The sequence below is a fragment of the Terrapene carolina genome, unplaced genomic scaffold (assembly GCF_002925995.2).
Source record: "Terrapene carolina triunguis isolate 2854851 unplaced genomic scaffold, T_m_triunguis-2.0 Scaffold141, whole genome shotgun sequence".
Classification (NCBI taxonomy): Eukaryota; Metazoa; Chordata; order Testudines; family Emydidae; genus Terrapene; species Terrapene triunguis.
The window spans coordinates 9,580,299-9,593,005 of NW_020664492.1; the positions used below are offsets into that span (position 1 = coordinate 9,580,299).

The window sequence follows — 12,707 nt, forward strand, 5'->3', positions numbered from 1 at the left end:
GTTATCTCCTCATAGAAGGCAATTAGGTTAGTCAGGCATGACTTGCCTTTGGTGAATCCATGCTGATTGTTCCTGATCACTTTCCTCTCTTCTAAGTGCTTCAGAATTGATTCCTTGAGGACCTGCTCCATGATTTTTCCAGGGACTGAGGTGAGTCTGACTGGCCTGTAGTTCCCCGGATCCTCCTTCTTCCCTTTTTTAAAGATGTCGTAAGCCTATTCGTTCTCCAGTTATCCATACTCTGTTTTTCTTAAAAAGCACTAAGTGATACCTGAATTTTTAATGTCAGAAACCTGCGAAGAAAAGCTTAAAAACTTATTATTTTCCTCTCTGGGTCACTCTCAATAAGTAATGGCTGCAACAGCAATACATTGATTTGGTGGTACATCCCTAACCATCCTGGCTACTAGCCATTGATGGACCTATCCTCCATTAAGTTATCTATTGCGTTTTTGAACCCTGTTATAGTCTTGGCCTTCACAACATCCGCTGGCAATGAGTTACACAGGTTGACTATGTGGTGGTTGAGGAAGTACTTCCTTTTGTTTGTTTTGTACCTGCTGCCTATGAATTTCATTGGGTGATCCCTCATTCTTGTATAAGTAACATCTCCTTATTCACTTTGTCTACACCAGTCAAGATTTTATAGACCTCTATCATAGCCCCTCTTATTCTTCTCCTTTTCAAACTTCCCAGTCTTTTTAATCCCTCCTCATACGGAAGCTGTTCCATACCCCTAATCATTTTAGTTACCCTTCTCTGTACTTGTACCAATTCCAATATACTTGAGATGGGGAATCCATATCTGTACACAGTAATCAAGATGTAGGTGTACTATGAATTTATATAATGGCATTATGATATTTAGTGTCTTATTATCTATCCCTTTCCTAATGGTTCCTAACATTGTTAGCTTTTTTGACTGCTCCTGCACATTGAGCAGATGTTTTCAGAGAACTATCCACAATGACTCAACAATCTCTTTCTTGAGTGGTAACAGCTAATTTAGACCCCATCATTTTATATATATAGTTGGGATAATATTTTCTCATGTGCATTACTTCGCATTTATCAAGATTGAATTTCATCCGTCATTTTGTTGTCCAGTTTTGTGAGATACCAAAGAGTTTGTAAGTCTTTGCAGTCTGCGTTGGACTTAACTATCTTGAGTAGTTTTGTATTGTCTGCAAATTTTACCACCCCACCTTATCCCTTTTTCAAGACAATGTATGAATATGTTAAACAGTACTGGTCCCAGTGTAGACCCCTGGGGGACACCATTATTTACGTCTCTCCTTTCTGAAAACTGACTGTTTATTTCTACCCTTTCTTTCCTATCTTTTAACTAGTCACTGATCCACGAGAGGACCATCCCTCTTTTCCCATGACAGCTTACTTTGCTAAGAGCCTTTGGTGAGAGACCTTGTCAAAGGCTTTCTGAAAATCTATGTACACTATATCCACCGGATCCCCCTCGTCCACATGCTTGTTAACCCTCTCATAGAATTCTAGTAGATTGGTAAGGTATTATTTCCCTTTACAAAAGCCATGTCGACTCCTCTCCAACAAATTGTGTTCATCTAGGTGTCTGATAATTCTGTTCTTTACTATAGTTTCAACCAGTTTGCCTGGTACTGAAGTTAGGCTGTAATTGCCGGGATCACCTCTGGAGCCATTTTTTAAAAATTGGCATCACATTAGCTATCCTCCAATCATCTGGTACAGAAGCTGATTTAAATGATAGGTTACATACTATAGTTAGTAGTTCTGCAATTTCACATTTGAGTTCTTTCAAAACTCTTGGTGAGTAACATCTGGTCCTAGTGACTTATTACTGTTTAATTTATCAATTTGTTCCAAAGCTTCCTCTAATGATACCTCAGTCTGGGACAGTTCCTCAGATTTGTCACCTAAAAAGAATGGCTCAGCTTTGGGACTAGTTACTTCTGTTACAATCTCTTCTGTATGCCTCTCTGTGGAGAGTTTTAAGCAGAGACTACACTTCTGAGTGTGAACCCCACCTTTGGTGGGGCACTTTTCTCTTGGTAAATTAAGAACAAGGTCTTATTTCTCAAAATTATTGGGAAGCCAGGCTGTCTATCCTTAGATAACTAAGACAGTGGGCAAAAGAATTTTGCTTCTGGCAAGGTGGAACCTGTCTAGTTGTTTTTAATAACCAGCCAGTTTATAATTGGACAAAGTACGTTATCTTAACTAAATTTAAAACAGGCCAATTATAAATACTGAGAATCTTAAATCCATTAAATCCCACTGTTTCTCTGCTTACCACCATTGAGCCCTATCTCCTCTCCAGCAACATGTGGTCTAACCATATGGGGATAGATTCACAAAAGGACTAATGTGCCTAGCTTGCATTTTAGGTACCTAAATTCCAGAATCAGGCCCCACTGGGGTTCACAACACCCCAGCTCATCTGCCCCTGAACACTATAGGCACATAAACTTGCTCATCACCTACATTTTTGCAGTAAAAGTTTCTTAAACATCTATGTTTCTGCTTGTGAGCATGCACACTGCAACCCCACACCAGGCATCTGGATGCCTAAGCCCCAGAGTGATTCATGTACCAGGAGAGATTGAAGGAGCCCCACATCAGACTGTGCTATAGCCCAGTGGCAAGGGCACTCACCTGAGGAGTAGCATATCCCAGTTCAAATCCATTCTTCCTCTCATATGGAGGGGGGACTTGAACTGAGTGTTGCCCACAGGTGAGGTGAATACCTTTACCTACTGCTCACAAACCGGGGAGGTTACAGGAAAAAACCATCCCAATGTGTAGAAAGAACAGTAAATATGGCAGGCGACCAGCTTGGCTTAACAGTGAAATCCTTGCTGACCTTAAACGCAAAAAAGAAGCTTACAAGAAATGGAAGATTGGACAAATGACAAGTGAGGAGTATAAAAATATTGCTCAGGCATGCAGGAGTGAAATCAGGAAGGCCAAATCACACTTGGAGTTGCAGCTAGCAAGAGATGTTAAGAGTAACAAGAAGGGTTTCTTCAGGTATGTTAGCAACAAGAAGAAAGTCAAAGAAAGTGTGGGCCCCTTACTGAATGAGGGAGGCAACCTAGTAACAGAGGATGTGGAAAAAGCTAATGTACTCAACGATTTTTTTGCCTCTGTCTTCACGAACAAGGTCAGCTCCCAGACTGCTGCACTGGGCAGCACAGTATGGGGAGAAGGTGACCAGCCCTCTGTGGAGAAAGAAGTGATTCGGGACTATTTAGAAAAACTGGACGAGCATAAGTCCATGGGGCCGGATGCGCTGCATCCGAGGGTGCTAAAGGAATTGGCGGATGTGATTGCAGAGCCATTGGCCATTATCTTTGAAAACTCATGGCGATCGGGGGAGGTCCCAGATGACTGGAAAAAGGCTAATGTAGGCTAATCTTTAAAAAAGGGAAGGAGGAGGATCTGGGGAACTACAGGCCAGTCAGACTCACCTCAGTCCCTGGAAAAATCATGGAGCAGGTCCTCTAGGAATCAATTCTGAAGCACTTAGAGGAGAGGAAAGTGATCAGGAACAGTCAGCATGGATTCACCAAGGGCAAGTCATGCCTGACTAACCTAATTGCCTTCTATGACGAGATAACTGGGTCTGTGGATGAGGGGAAAGCAGTGGATGTGTTATTCCTTGACTTTAGCAAAGCTTTTGATACAGTCTCCCACAGTATTCTTGCCAGCAAGTTAAAGTAGTATGGGCTGGATGAATGGACTATAAGGTGGATAGAAAGCTGGCTAGATCGTCGGGCTCAACGGGTAGTGATCAACGGCTCCATGTCTAGTTGGCAGCCGGTTTCAAGTGGAGTGCCCCAGGGGTCGGTCCTGGGGCCGGTTTTGTTCAATATCTTCATTAATGATTTGGAGGATGGCGTGGACTGCACTCTCAGCAAGTTTGCAGATGACACTAAACTGGGAGGAGTGGTAGATACGCTGGAGGATGGGGACAGGATACAGAGGGACCTAGACAAGTAGAGGCAACAAAAATGATTAGGGGGCTGGAGCACATGACTTATGAGGAGAGGCTGAGGGAACTGGGATTGTTTAGTCTGCAGAAGAAAAGAATGAGGGGGGATTTGATAGCTGTTTTCAACTACCTGAAAGGGGGGTCCAAAGAGGATGGATCTAGACTGTTCTCAATGGTACCTAATGACAGAACAAGGAGTAATGGTCTCAAGTTGCAGTTGGGGAGGTTTAGGTTGGATATTAGGAAAACCTTTTTCACTAGGAGGGTGGTGACGCACTGGAATGGGTTACCTAGGGAGATGGTGGAATCTCCTTCCTTAGAGGTTTTTAAGGTCAGGCTTGACAAAGCCCTGGCTGGGATGATTTAGTTGGGAATTGGTCCTGCTTTGAGCAGGGGGTTGGCCTAGATGACCTCTTGAGGTCCCTTCCAACCCTGATATTCTATATTCTATTAAAAGTTTTATGGGGTAGATCCCTGGATTCTTGCTAAAATTGCATAGGTATCTCATGAAGAAAGGGTCTGCCGCTAAGAATCCCAAATGAAGGGACGTGCATCCCTGCAGCCTGGGCTTAAGCAGTTTCCTCCAAAAGAAAGGTGGGGTTTAGGACACATTCCAGCTTGACTTCTCCCATTGGCTGCTTTAGGTTAGGGCCCTATTTCCCTCCATTCCATGTATAGGGAGAGTAGGTGCCAAATTCAGGCTTTGTGAAACCCAGTGATTTTCTAGGCACCTAAACGATAGGTGCCCTTGTGCTTAAGTTTCTTTGGGAATCTAGCCTTTGTTGACTGGAGAAACTGTCAGTATTTTAAGTTGCAATAGTATTTTCATATCCCAATTACATTTTTACGAATTTTAAATCTAATCCTTTGGCACGGTCATATTTAAATTTCTCTTACAATCAGTGTTGAAATCTTGGGGAGGTTTTCTTGGATTGGTTTCTTTGTGAATCCTTCTCTATTTTTGTTGTAGAGATGGGCAGAATGCATTGATGATTGCTTGCTGTTTAAGCCAGGTAGCAGCGGGCCTGTGGGTGGGTGAGAGTCTAGAGTTTTTATGCTTTTCTGCCTATTTTCTTGACATTATAGAAGAACACACATCTTTCAGACTTATTTAGATTCAAGTTGGTTGCTGTTACTTTTTTATTGCCTCCATGCCTTAGTCAGTTGGCTTAGGTGACATGTTCAGCTTCTGAATATGCAGTCTGTTTGATGAATATGCATATTTTTGTTGCCTTTCTTCTTCCAATTACACTTGTTCTTTTATGTAAAAGTTTTTATATGAACAGTCTTTTAAAATAACTCTGAGAAAGTCTTTAGCTTAAATAGTTCTCAATGTAGTTGCTGATTCATTATAATAATTTTGAAGCAATTATTTTTCTTGTCTTCCTGAATTGGGTGAGTGAGTTGCTTGAGTGCTACCAGTAATTAATTAATTTTTCCCATTAATACAAATATTCTATACTTAAATGTCTTCTTACATTTGTAATTAGTTTAGCAAGATCATTTGATTCCATGTTGATAGGTAAAGCATTTTACCATGTATATAGCAATGATACTAGAAGCTCTGTACTTATCTAACATATTTGTAAGTATGTATTTCACAAAGGTGCTTTCCATTTCAACATTTAAGAAATAACCTAAAGATTTAAAATATTTCAAACTACACATCTTTTTCCTGGAGTTTTAAGGACACAGATAGAGGGCTTTATTTGAAAAGAGAAAAGGGGGAGGAGTGGGTTGGTATAGGCCTACTTTACCCCTACGTTTTATGCTTTGATAAGGACTTCAGTGTTGCTTCTCTTTGAAGTCCTTCTTCTGTTTACCAGTTGCAGTCTTTACAATTAAGAGTCCTATCAAATATTTTTATACAAAACATCAGTCACAATAAACAAGCTTACATCCATTTTTCAAAACATAAAATAAAAGAAATTGGCATAGAACGTTAAACCAGATAAAGTTTAAAATGGAGCTCTTTTTTGAATTTGTATAAATACTCTTAGGGTGTTTATAAACAAGGTTTTCTGGCTAAGGAGGGGTTGTCTTCCTAACATTTGCTTTTCCGTGGGAGACAAACACCGCCCCCCTAGAATTTCTTTGATTAGCTTGTACAATTTGTAACATAACTAGCTAAACATAATATGTATTTTTATATTCAAGCATACTGGCTATAACATGCTGGTAACTATGTAGTAATATTCATTAAAATTCAAGTTCATATCTACCCAATATTAAAAATAACTTGTAATAATTGAGGTCTGTCCACCACAGCAAGAAGTGAGAGAAACAAGAAAAAGAGGGGAAGAGAATAATATTCGCAAGTTAAGAAAAAAGTCTCATTTCTGAGGACAGGCCACCTCTTTTATTCTCAGTGTTACTAACTCTCACAAATTTATAATAAGTAACATGATTTTGGCTCCTGCTTCAAGGCATTAGATGAAAAGCTCTAGTCTTCCCATGACTTACGAGAAACAAAATCAGAGAAAGACTTTTCCCTACTGGTGCTTTGTAATCCAGGGGAATGTACAAGTTTATAAACCGTGAACTCATCCACCTCTTTTGCTGTTAATGGGCCCTTCACAACCCTTATTCTGAACCCAAAACGTCATACTGTTACCTTGGGGAATAAGAGAGGGGGAGTGGGAGGAGAGAATTACTATCATTCACCCATTTCACAGATGAGCAACTTGCATAAAATCTGTTCTGGCATTTCTGGTAATTGAACCCATGTCTCCAATCTGATGAACCCAGGTCTGATCCACTTTGTCACATAATCTTACGGAAAAAAATTAAATTAGGTGTTTCTGAGACCCGCACTTAACCCCCTCTGGTTCTGTCACCTCTGGTGGAGAGGCCACGTGTTAAGAATTAATGATTCTGCTATTGCTTCAATGCTAAAAAAGTCTAGTTTATTAGCCTGAGGCTCATGCTTTTTAAATCCGGAGGCCCCATGCTCAGTCCCAGCAGAAGACCCAAACAGAGGGGTTGTTATATTTGGTTATGCTGCTTATAGCCAATAGATCTGAAGGCTGTTTATCAAACCCTGCTGGTGACCCATGTGGGGATGAAAAAATATACACACACACATGCATAAAAGTTAATGTGAGGAGCCTGAAGTAATTGTTGGAATGATTTCATATTGCAAAAAGTATTTAGAAGTGAATTTGGGTGGTGTGCTAATATTTTTCTTGTTGTGTTTTTAGTGTTTATATTTTGGGTAATGGGAGCTATCCCTTTAAGAGCAGGAGGTGGCAACTTATTATAGAGTGTTTGAGACTGAGTGCAATGTAAGGGAGAAATTTTGCCTATCTCCAGAGAATGGAAGAACCTGCCTGTGTAAGCTCCAAAAAGGTCAGCATGTGATTTAATAAGCTTATCTTACCAGAAAGCAAGCCTCATTCTCTAAGGTGTGGTGTTAGCATTTACTGGGCACTTTCTGGCCTCAGGACATTGCTAATGAGATATAAAGCTTTTCACCTGTAGTTCACTAGTTTGAATCAGGTTCAGCTCAGCAGAGATTAACAGTTACTCCCATCTAATGGAAGTTTCATACCACTAAACGATTTGAGTTGCCTGGTCCTAGTGCCAGCTCCCACGTGACAAATTCATCACCATGCTTTGCACTAGATTGTATGTTCTTTCAGGCAGGGACTACCTCTTGCTATGTGTTCTACAGGGTCTAGCACAATAGGACCCTGGTTTTGTTTGGGTCTTCTAATGAGAGGTCCCGCAGCAGGGGCCAGAATTGGATTACTCTTGATAAACTTGTGAAAGAAGACAACACTGTAATTGTGTCTCTCACATTGGAGACAGAGAGGATGATTTTAAAAAAAATCAGAAATCTATGATTTAACCTTTGGCTCAAAAATTGAGATGATGGTGGCAGTTTGTTTTTGTTACCTCATAGTCTTTGAGGTCTGATTTATTATTTTTGAACTCTGGGGATGGCAGTACTACATTCCAGAAAATAAGGCTGTGTCTGCGTTAGTTGCTCTACTAGCATCAAAGCTAAATGAGACTCATAAAAGTGGCAAATTTACAGCCAATTTACTTAGCTTCCCTACTTTCCAGTATTGTTGTACCCAGTCTAGTATTAAGCAGCTGGTGTGCTGTAACTGCTGTGATCATTGCTTATTCTGCTGTTCATAACTATCTTACTGTTCCCTTGTGCTCCTCCCATCTGTTTGTTTTATCCACCTGTTGAGTCGTCTTGTTTTAAATTTAGATTGTGATCATCTTGTGGCAAGACACCTCCTAGCATTTCTCCCTCTGGCAGTGCTAGGGGCTGTCGTAAATAAGCCCCACTCTGTACAGTGGGCGTCTTCCTCCTCTGTTGTTCTCTTGTCAGTATTTTCAAGGTAGGCCTCAGGGCAGGCACAAGGAGTGCTCCTCCAGCAAACAAAAAGAAACCAATTTTCAAACACAAAACAAAGGGGGACATTTTCCCTGTCCCCTCGCTGGGGGGTGCAGTGTTGTTGGCCTGTTAGCTGAGGTGTCGGTCCTTCCCCTAAACAGGGCACTCAGTTTTGGTTGTTTCCCCTATCGGAAGGAGAACTGCCTCTCACCCCAGAGAAGCCTATATCCCTGCTGCCACTAGCCCTGCAGCAGCTTGTCTCTCCTCTCCTTCTCTGGCCAAAGGAAGGGTTTTTAAAGGTCTCAGGCAGCCCTTTACTGGGTTCAGATGTCCCTATTTGTCCTGAGGTGTAACCCCTTTCCAGCTTATAGGAAAAAGGGCCTTTATCATTCTAAGGCTAACATATCTGCCTTCCACCACTCTCTTGCACCCCTACCCGTGAGCCCTTCCCCCCAGCCATCATACCTGGAGCCGGCTGTGCGATCTGCAGTCAGTTCGCTTTCAAACCATGCCAAAGGCACATACGTACACACTCATGCTCCATACTCTCCATTTCCTCACCCTCGTGTCCCGCCCCAATACTAAGTGGCGGGACCTATTGCCATCTGTTGAGGGTAAGGAACCCCAGTGGGCCAGTCTGTATTCCAGTTGGTGCCTCTCTCTTGGAGCTGTGAGCACAGGCATATACCTGGTGCGGTTCACCTCTATACCTGATGCCTGTTCCTTTTGCTGCGTGAGGGAGACCCAGGCATACGTCTACCTTGAGTGTGTCTGGTTGCCGCCCCTTTTCCGGCTACTCCTGGACCTGCTTTTGCAGTTCTGGCAGCACTTCTCCCCCAACCTTCTAATTTATGCACACCCCATCCATGACCCCATGAAATTGTGAGACCACCTCGTCAACCTCCTCCTAACGATGGCCAAAGTGGTCATTCATAACACCTGGAAGCGCATGTTGGCCGAGGGCGTGCTCTGTGGGGCCTATTTCCATTCCTCTCTCCATTCACCTATCCGGGCAGAGTTCCTCTGGGCCGCATCTGCTGGCTTCCTTGACACCTTTGAGGAGCAGTGGGTGCAGTCCGGAGTTCTCTGCTCGGTGTCCCGTTCAGGTTCCGTACTTTTGACCCTTTGACCTTCACACCTGTACTTGTTTTCTCTTTTGTTGTCCCCCGTATTTATGTGAGTCCCAGGGTCAGGAGCTCCCCCCCTTAGGCTGGGGGAGGAGCCGTTAGCTATGGGCAGGCTTGCACTCGTCCACTTCCTGGAATCAAACAGGACCACTCTCTTGCAGTTGCCTAGTCTGACTTTGTCCCAATCTGATTTGGACAGGAACTGTTTCTGTTCTGTTTGTATGGTGCCTACTACAGAGCCTTAGGCTCTAGGCAACCAGAATACCAATAATAAGTAGTAGTAAACTGTGGAAGGAGGGAATATGTTTTTTCAGTGTTTGGACTATAACCTGACAGCAAACAGTTTTGATCATCTGCTAAAACATTGAATGACTCACTCACATCTCTAGATATGTTAACGAGTATTGGAACATCGATATGAAGCTAACCTTTCTATGATTAGGTTCCTAGTACCTGTTAGTTTGGGACACCTTCCTGCAAATCACTCCTTAAAATTTGTTTCTCCTAGAAATCTTTCCTGTCTTTTTCTTCTCATCAGTATCACACCCTTGGCTATCTCCAATGATTTAAGTTTTGTTATGAGGTTCTTTCATTATAATCTCTCAGGAGGAGGTTCAGTGCCTTAGTCTAGACTTTGGAGAGAATACTGCTTCCACAGTATGGAGAAGTAGACTAACACTACTCCGCCAGTGGAACTTATGTGGGTTGACATGGAGAGGCATGAGGAGATGCATATATCTGAAGTAATTAGGGATATGCTTTCTGACCACAATGATGCAAGCACATAGAATATAGCATGGTAGGACCTTTTGGCTGGGAGCACAGTATCACTATAATAATTCATGCGTCAGTTGATGTAGTTCCAGGCTACTACCTTGAAATCCAAATTCATCTCTGCATTTTATGTGGGAAGAGGTCACGTGTATAAAAATATTTTTCTCTATATAAAAGACTGCTTCTTTTGGGTTGGATCTAATAACAATGTCCATATCTTCAAATACCTTGTGTAAGGCAGAGACTATATTTCAGACAAAGACCTCAGAGACTAGAAAATGTGCTTCACAGTGGTTCCTAATAATGTTTCATCCATGAAATGGGACAGAAATATAGCCACTGAAATAAAGAATGTTGTTTTGTGCAAGTTAAATTTTTCCTGAAAAAGTAAGCTAGGCTATTTTATTTATACCTCACAAATTGTGTGCTAGCCATCACCAAAAAGGTGGGAAAGATGCAAGGGAGTTTTCTAATTTAACATACAATATACTAGTATAGGAGATGAATGGGGAATCAAAAAGAAGAAAGGACAAATGAATAGACAGTGATGTTTATTGCATCTTATTAACTTCCATTGAGTTTTTTAGTTTTTTTATAGTCTGTTTTATTAAGAACTCTTGTTTGAATGGAGAAATACTGGTTATAAACTATTGTAGACAATGTATTTTTAGCTGGCATGGATCTATTATTTTATTGAACTGGCAATTTCTCTTTGATTATATAGGATTAGTCTTTCATGCAAGTAATGCCACAATCAGGTTAGAATTAAAAAAACAAAGCAAAACCCTTCTGTATAGTGTTCCGTCCAACTGGTATAACTTTGATGGCTTGGTTATTGTTAGCCCATATTAGATTTTCATTGCCTAACATTTGATGTTTCTGTGTCTCTGTAAAAACTGTGATTAGTTTTTCATTGAAAAGGAAACATTATCACATCAGGAATTTTGGTTCTACATAATATAATTCTGAAAAGTTTGTGTTATTTGCAGATGCTAACTTTCGTGTAGTTAACACAGTACTCAATCTACTGCAGGAAATGCAATCCCTTGAAAATGCTGCTGTCACAAAGAGCAGGTACATATAGTACATTTAAAAGGTGGTGTTTTTTGTTTCTTCCAGAAGGTCCTCGGCCATCACAGAAAGAAATCATATCACTACGAGCATTTATGCTTCTGTTTTTGAAACAGCTTATATTGAAGGTAAAATAATCTTATTTGAGAATGTTAGCAATTTGATAAATGTAACAAACTTGAAGGTCCAAGGTAGATATTGAGTAGTTTCTAATGAAGCACTAGATACATAATTCCTGGCAATTATTTTGTCTAAACCTTATTAATATTATTAATTGGTCTGTGCCAATAATTCTTCTTAACCCCCCCCCCAAAAAAAAACCAAAACAAAACAACCCATACCTACAATGAATGAACTTTTAGGATATTTCATATCAGTCATACTACATTGCTTTTATATCTGTTTCAACACATTTATTTTTAGACCAAAAAGGTACAGACTCCTAACCTGCTCTATAGAGTCCTTTAAAGCATTTGGGCCAGATTCTCTACTCTGGGGCACTGTGGTAGAGATCTAATTGGTACAAGAAGGGGAGAGGTCAGTCAGGAAGTTACTTACAGCTTCTTGATTCTGTCTGGCCCTGGTGCAGTTTAGAGTAGTCTTTGAGCTGCTCTTGTGTGTCCCAGATGACACATTGTAAGCAGTGGATCATCTGTCATTTGAGAATAACCAGGGTGCAAGGTTCAGTGTGTTCTGCCTAGGGTTACCATTCGTCCAGATTTACCCGGACATGTCCTGCTTTTTGTGTTAAAAATAGCGTCCGGGGGAGAATTTGTAAATCACTAAAAATGTCCGGGATTTCCCCCCCCATGCAGAGCTGGGAGGGCTGCAGGAAATTCAGCCGCTCGCATGGGGCTCTGGCAGCCAGAGCCCTTCCCCCGCAGCTTGCCGGGCTGGACTCCGGAGCAGCTGTAGAGCTGCTCCTCCCCGCCTCCCCCTCCCCCTCATTCTGAACCGGCCAGCCTGCCGGGCCGTTTGCATCGGGCCTCGGCCGCTCCTCCTCCCCTGTTGCCCAGCGCCCCGCTCCGGCAGCACTGGGTGGGGTGGGACCGGGTTGTGTGTTGCGCTGGGGAGCGCAGCCACGTGTCCGGCTCCGCACAGAGCCCAACACCATGTTCTGAGCGGCAGGGCAAGGGGGCCAGGGGGCAGGAGAAGGGGCAGGGAGATTTTGGAGGGGGCAGTCAAGAGACGAGGGGGGGGTCGGGAGTTCGGGGGGGGTGGAGAAGGTTTTGGGCAGTCAGGGTACAGGTAGGGGGTAGGGTCCTGGGGGGCAGTTAGGGTGGGGGGTCTTAGGAGGGGGCAGTTAGGGGACAAGGAACAGGGAAGCTTAGGTAGGGGGTGGGGTTCTGGAGGGCAGTTAGGAGCAGGGGTCCCAGGAGGGGGCAGTCAGGGGACA

The 12,707-nt window shown here is 42.4% G+C and overlaps 1 protein-coding gene across 1 annotated transcript in view; it reads left to right on the forward strand.

Moving 5' to 3' along the window:
- The window catches only part of LOC113406807 (neurobeachin-like), a 942,582-nt gene that overhangs the window by 240,469 nt on the left and 689,406 nt on the right, over window positions 1-12,707 (forward strand). Inside the window, exon 14 of the mRNA XM_029911985.1 lies at window positions 11,360-11,439. Coding sequence (XP_029767845.1) covers window positions 11,360-11,439 — 80 coding nt within the window. The remainder of the gene's footprint in view (window positions 1-11,359; window positions 11,440-12,707) is intronic.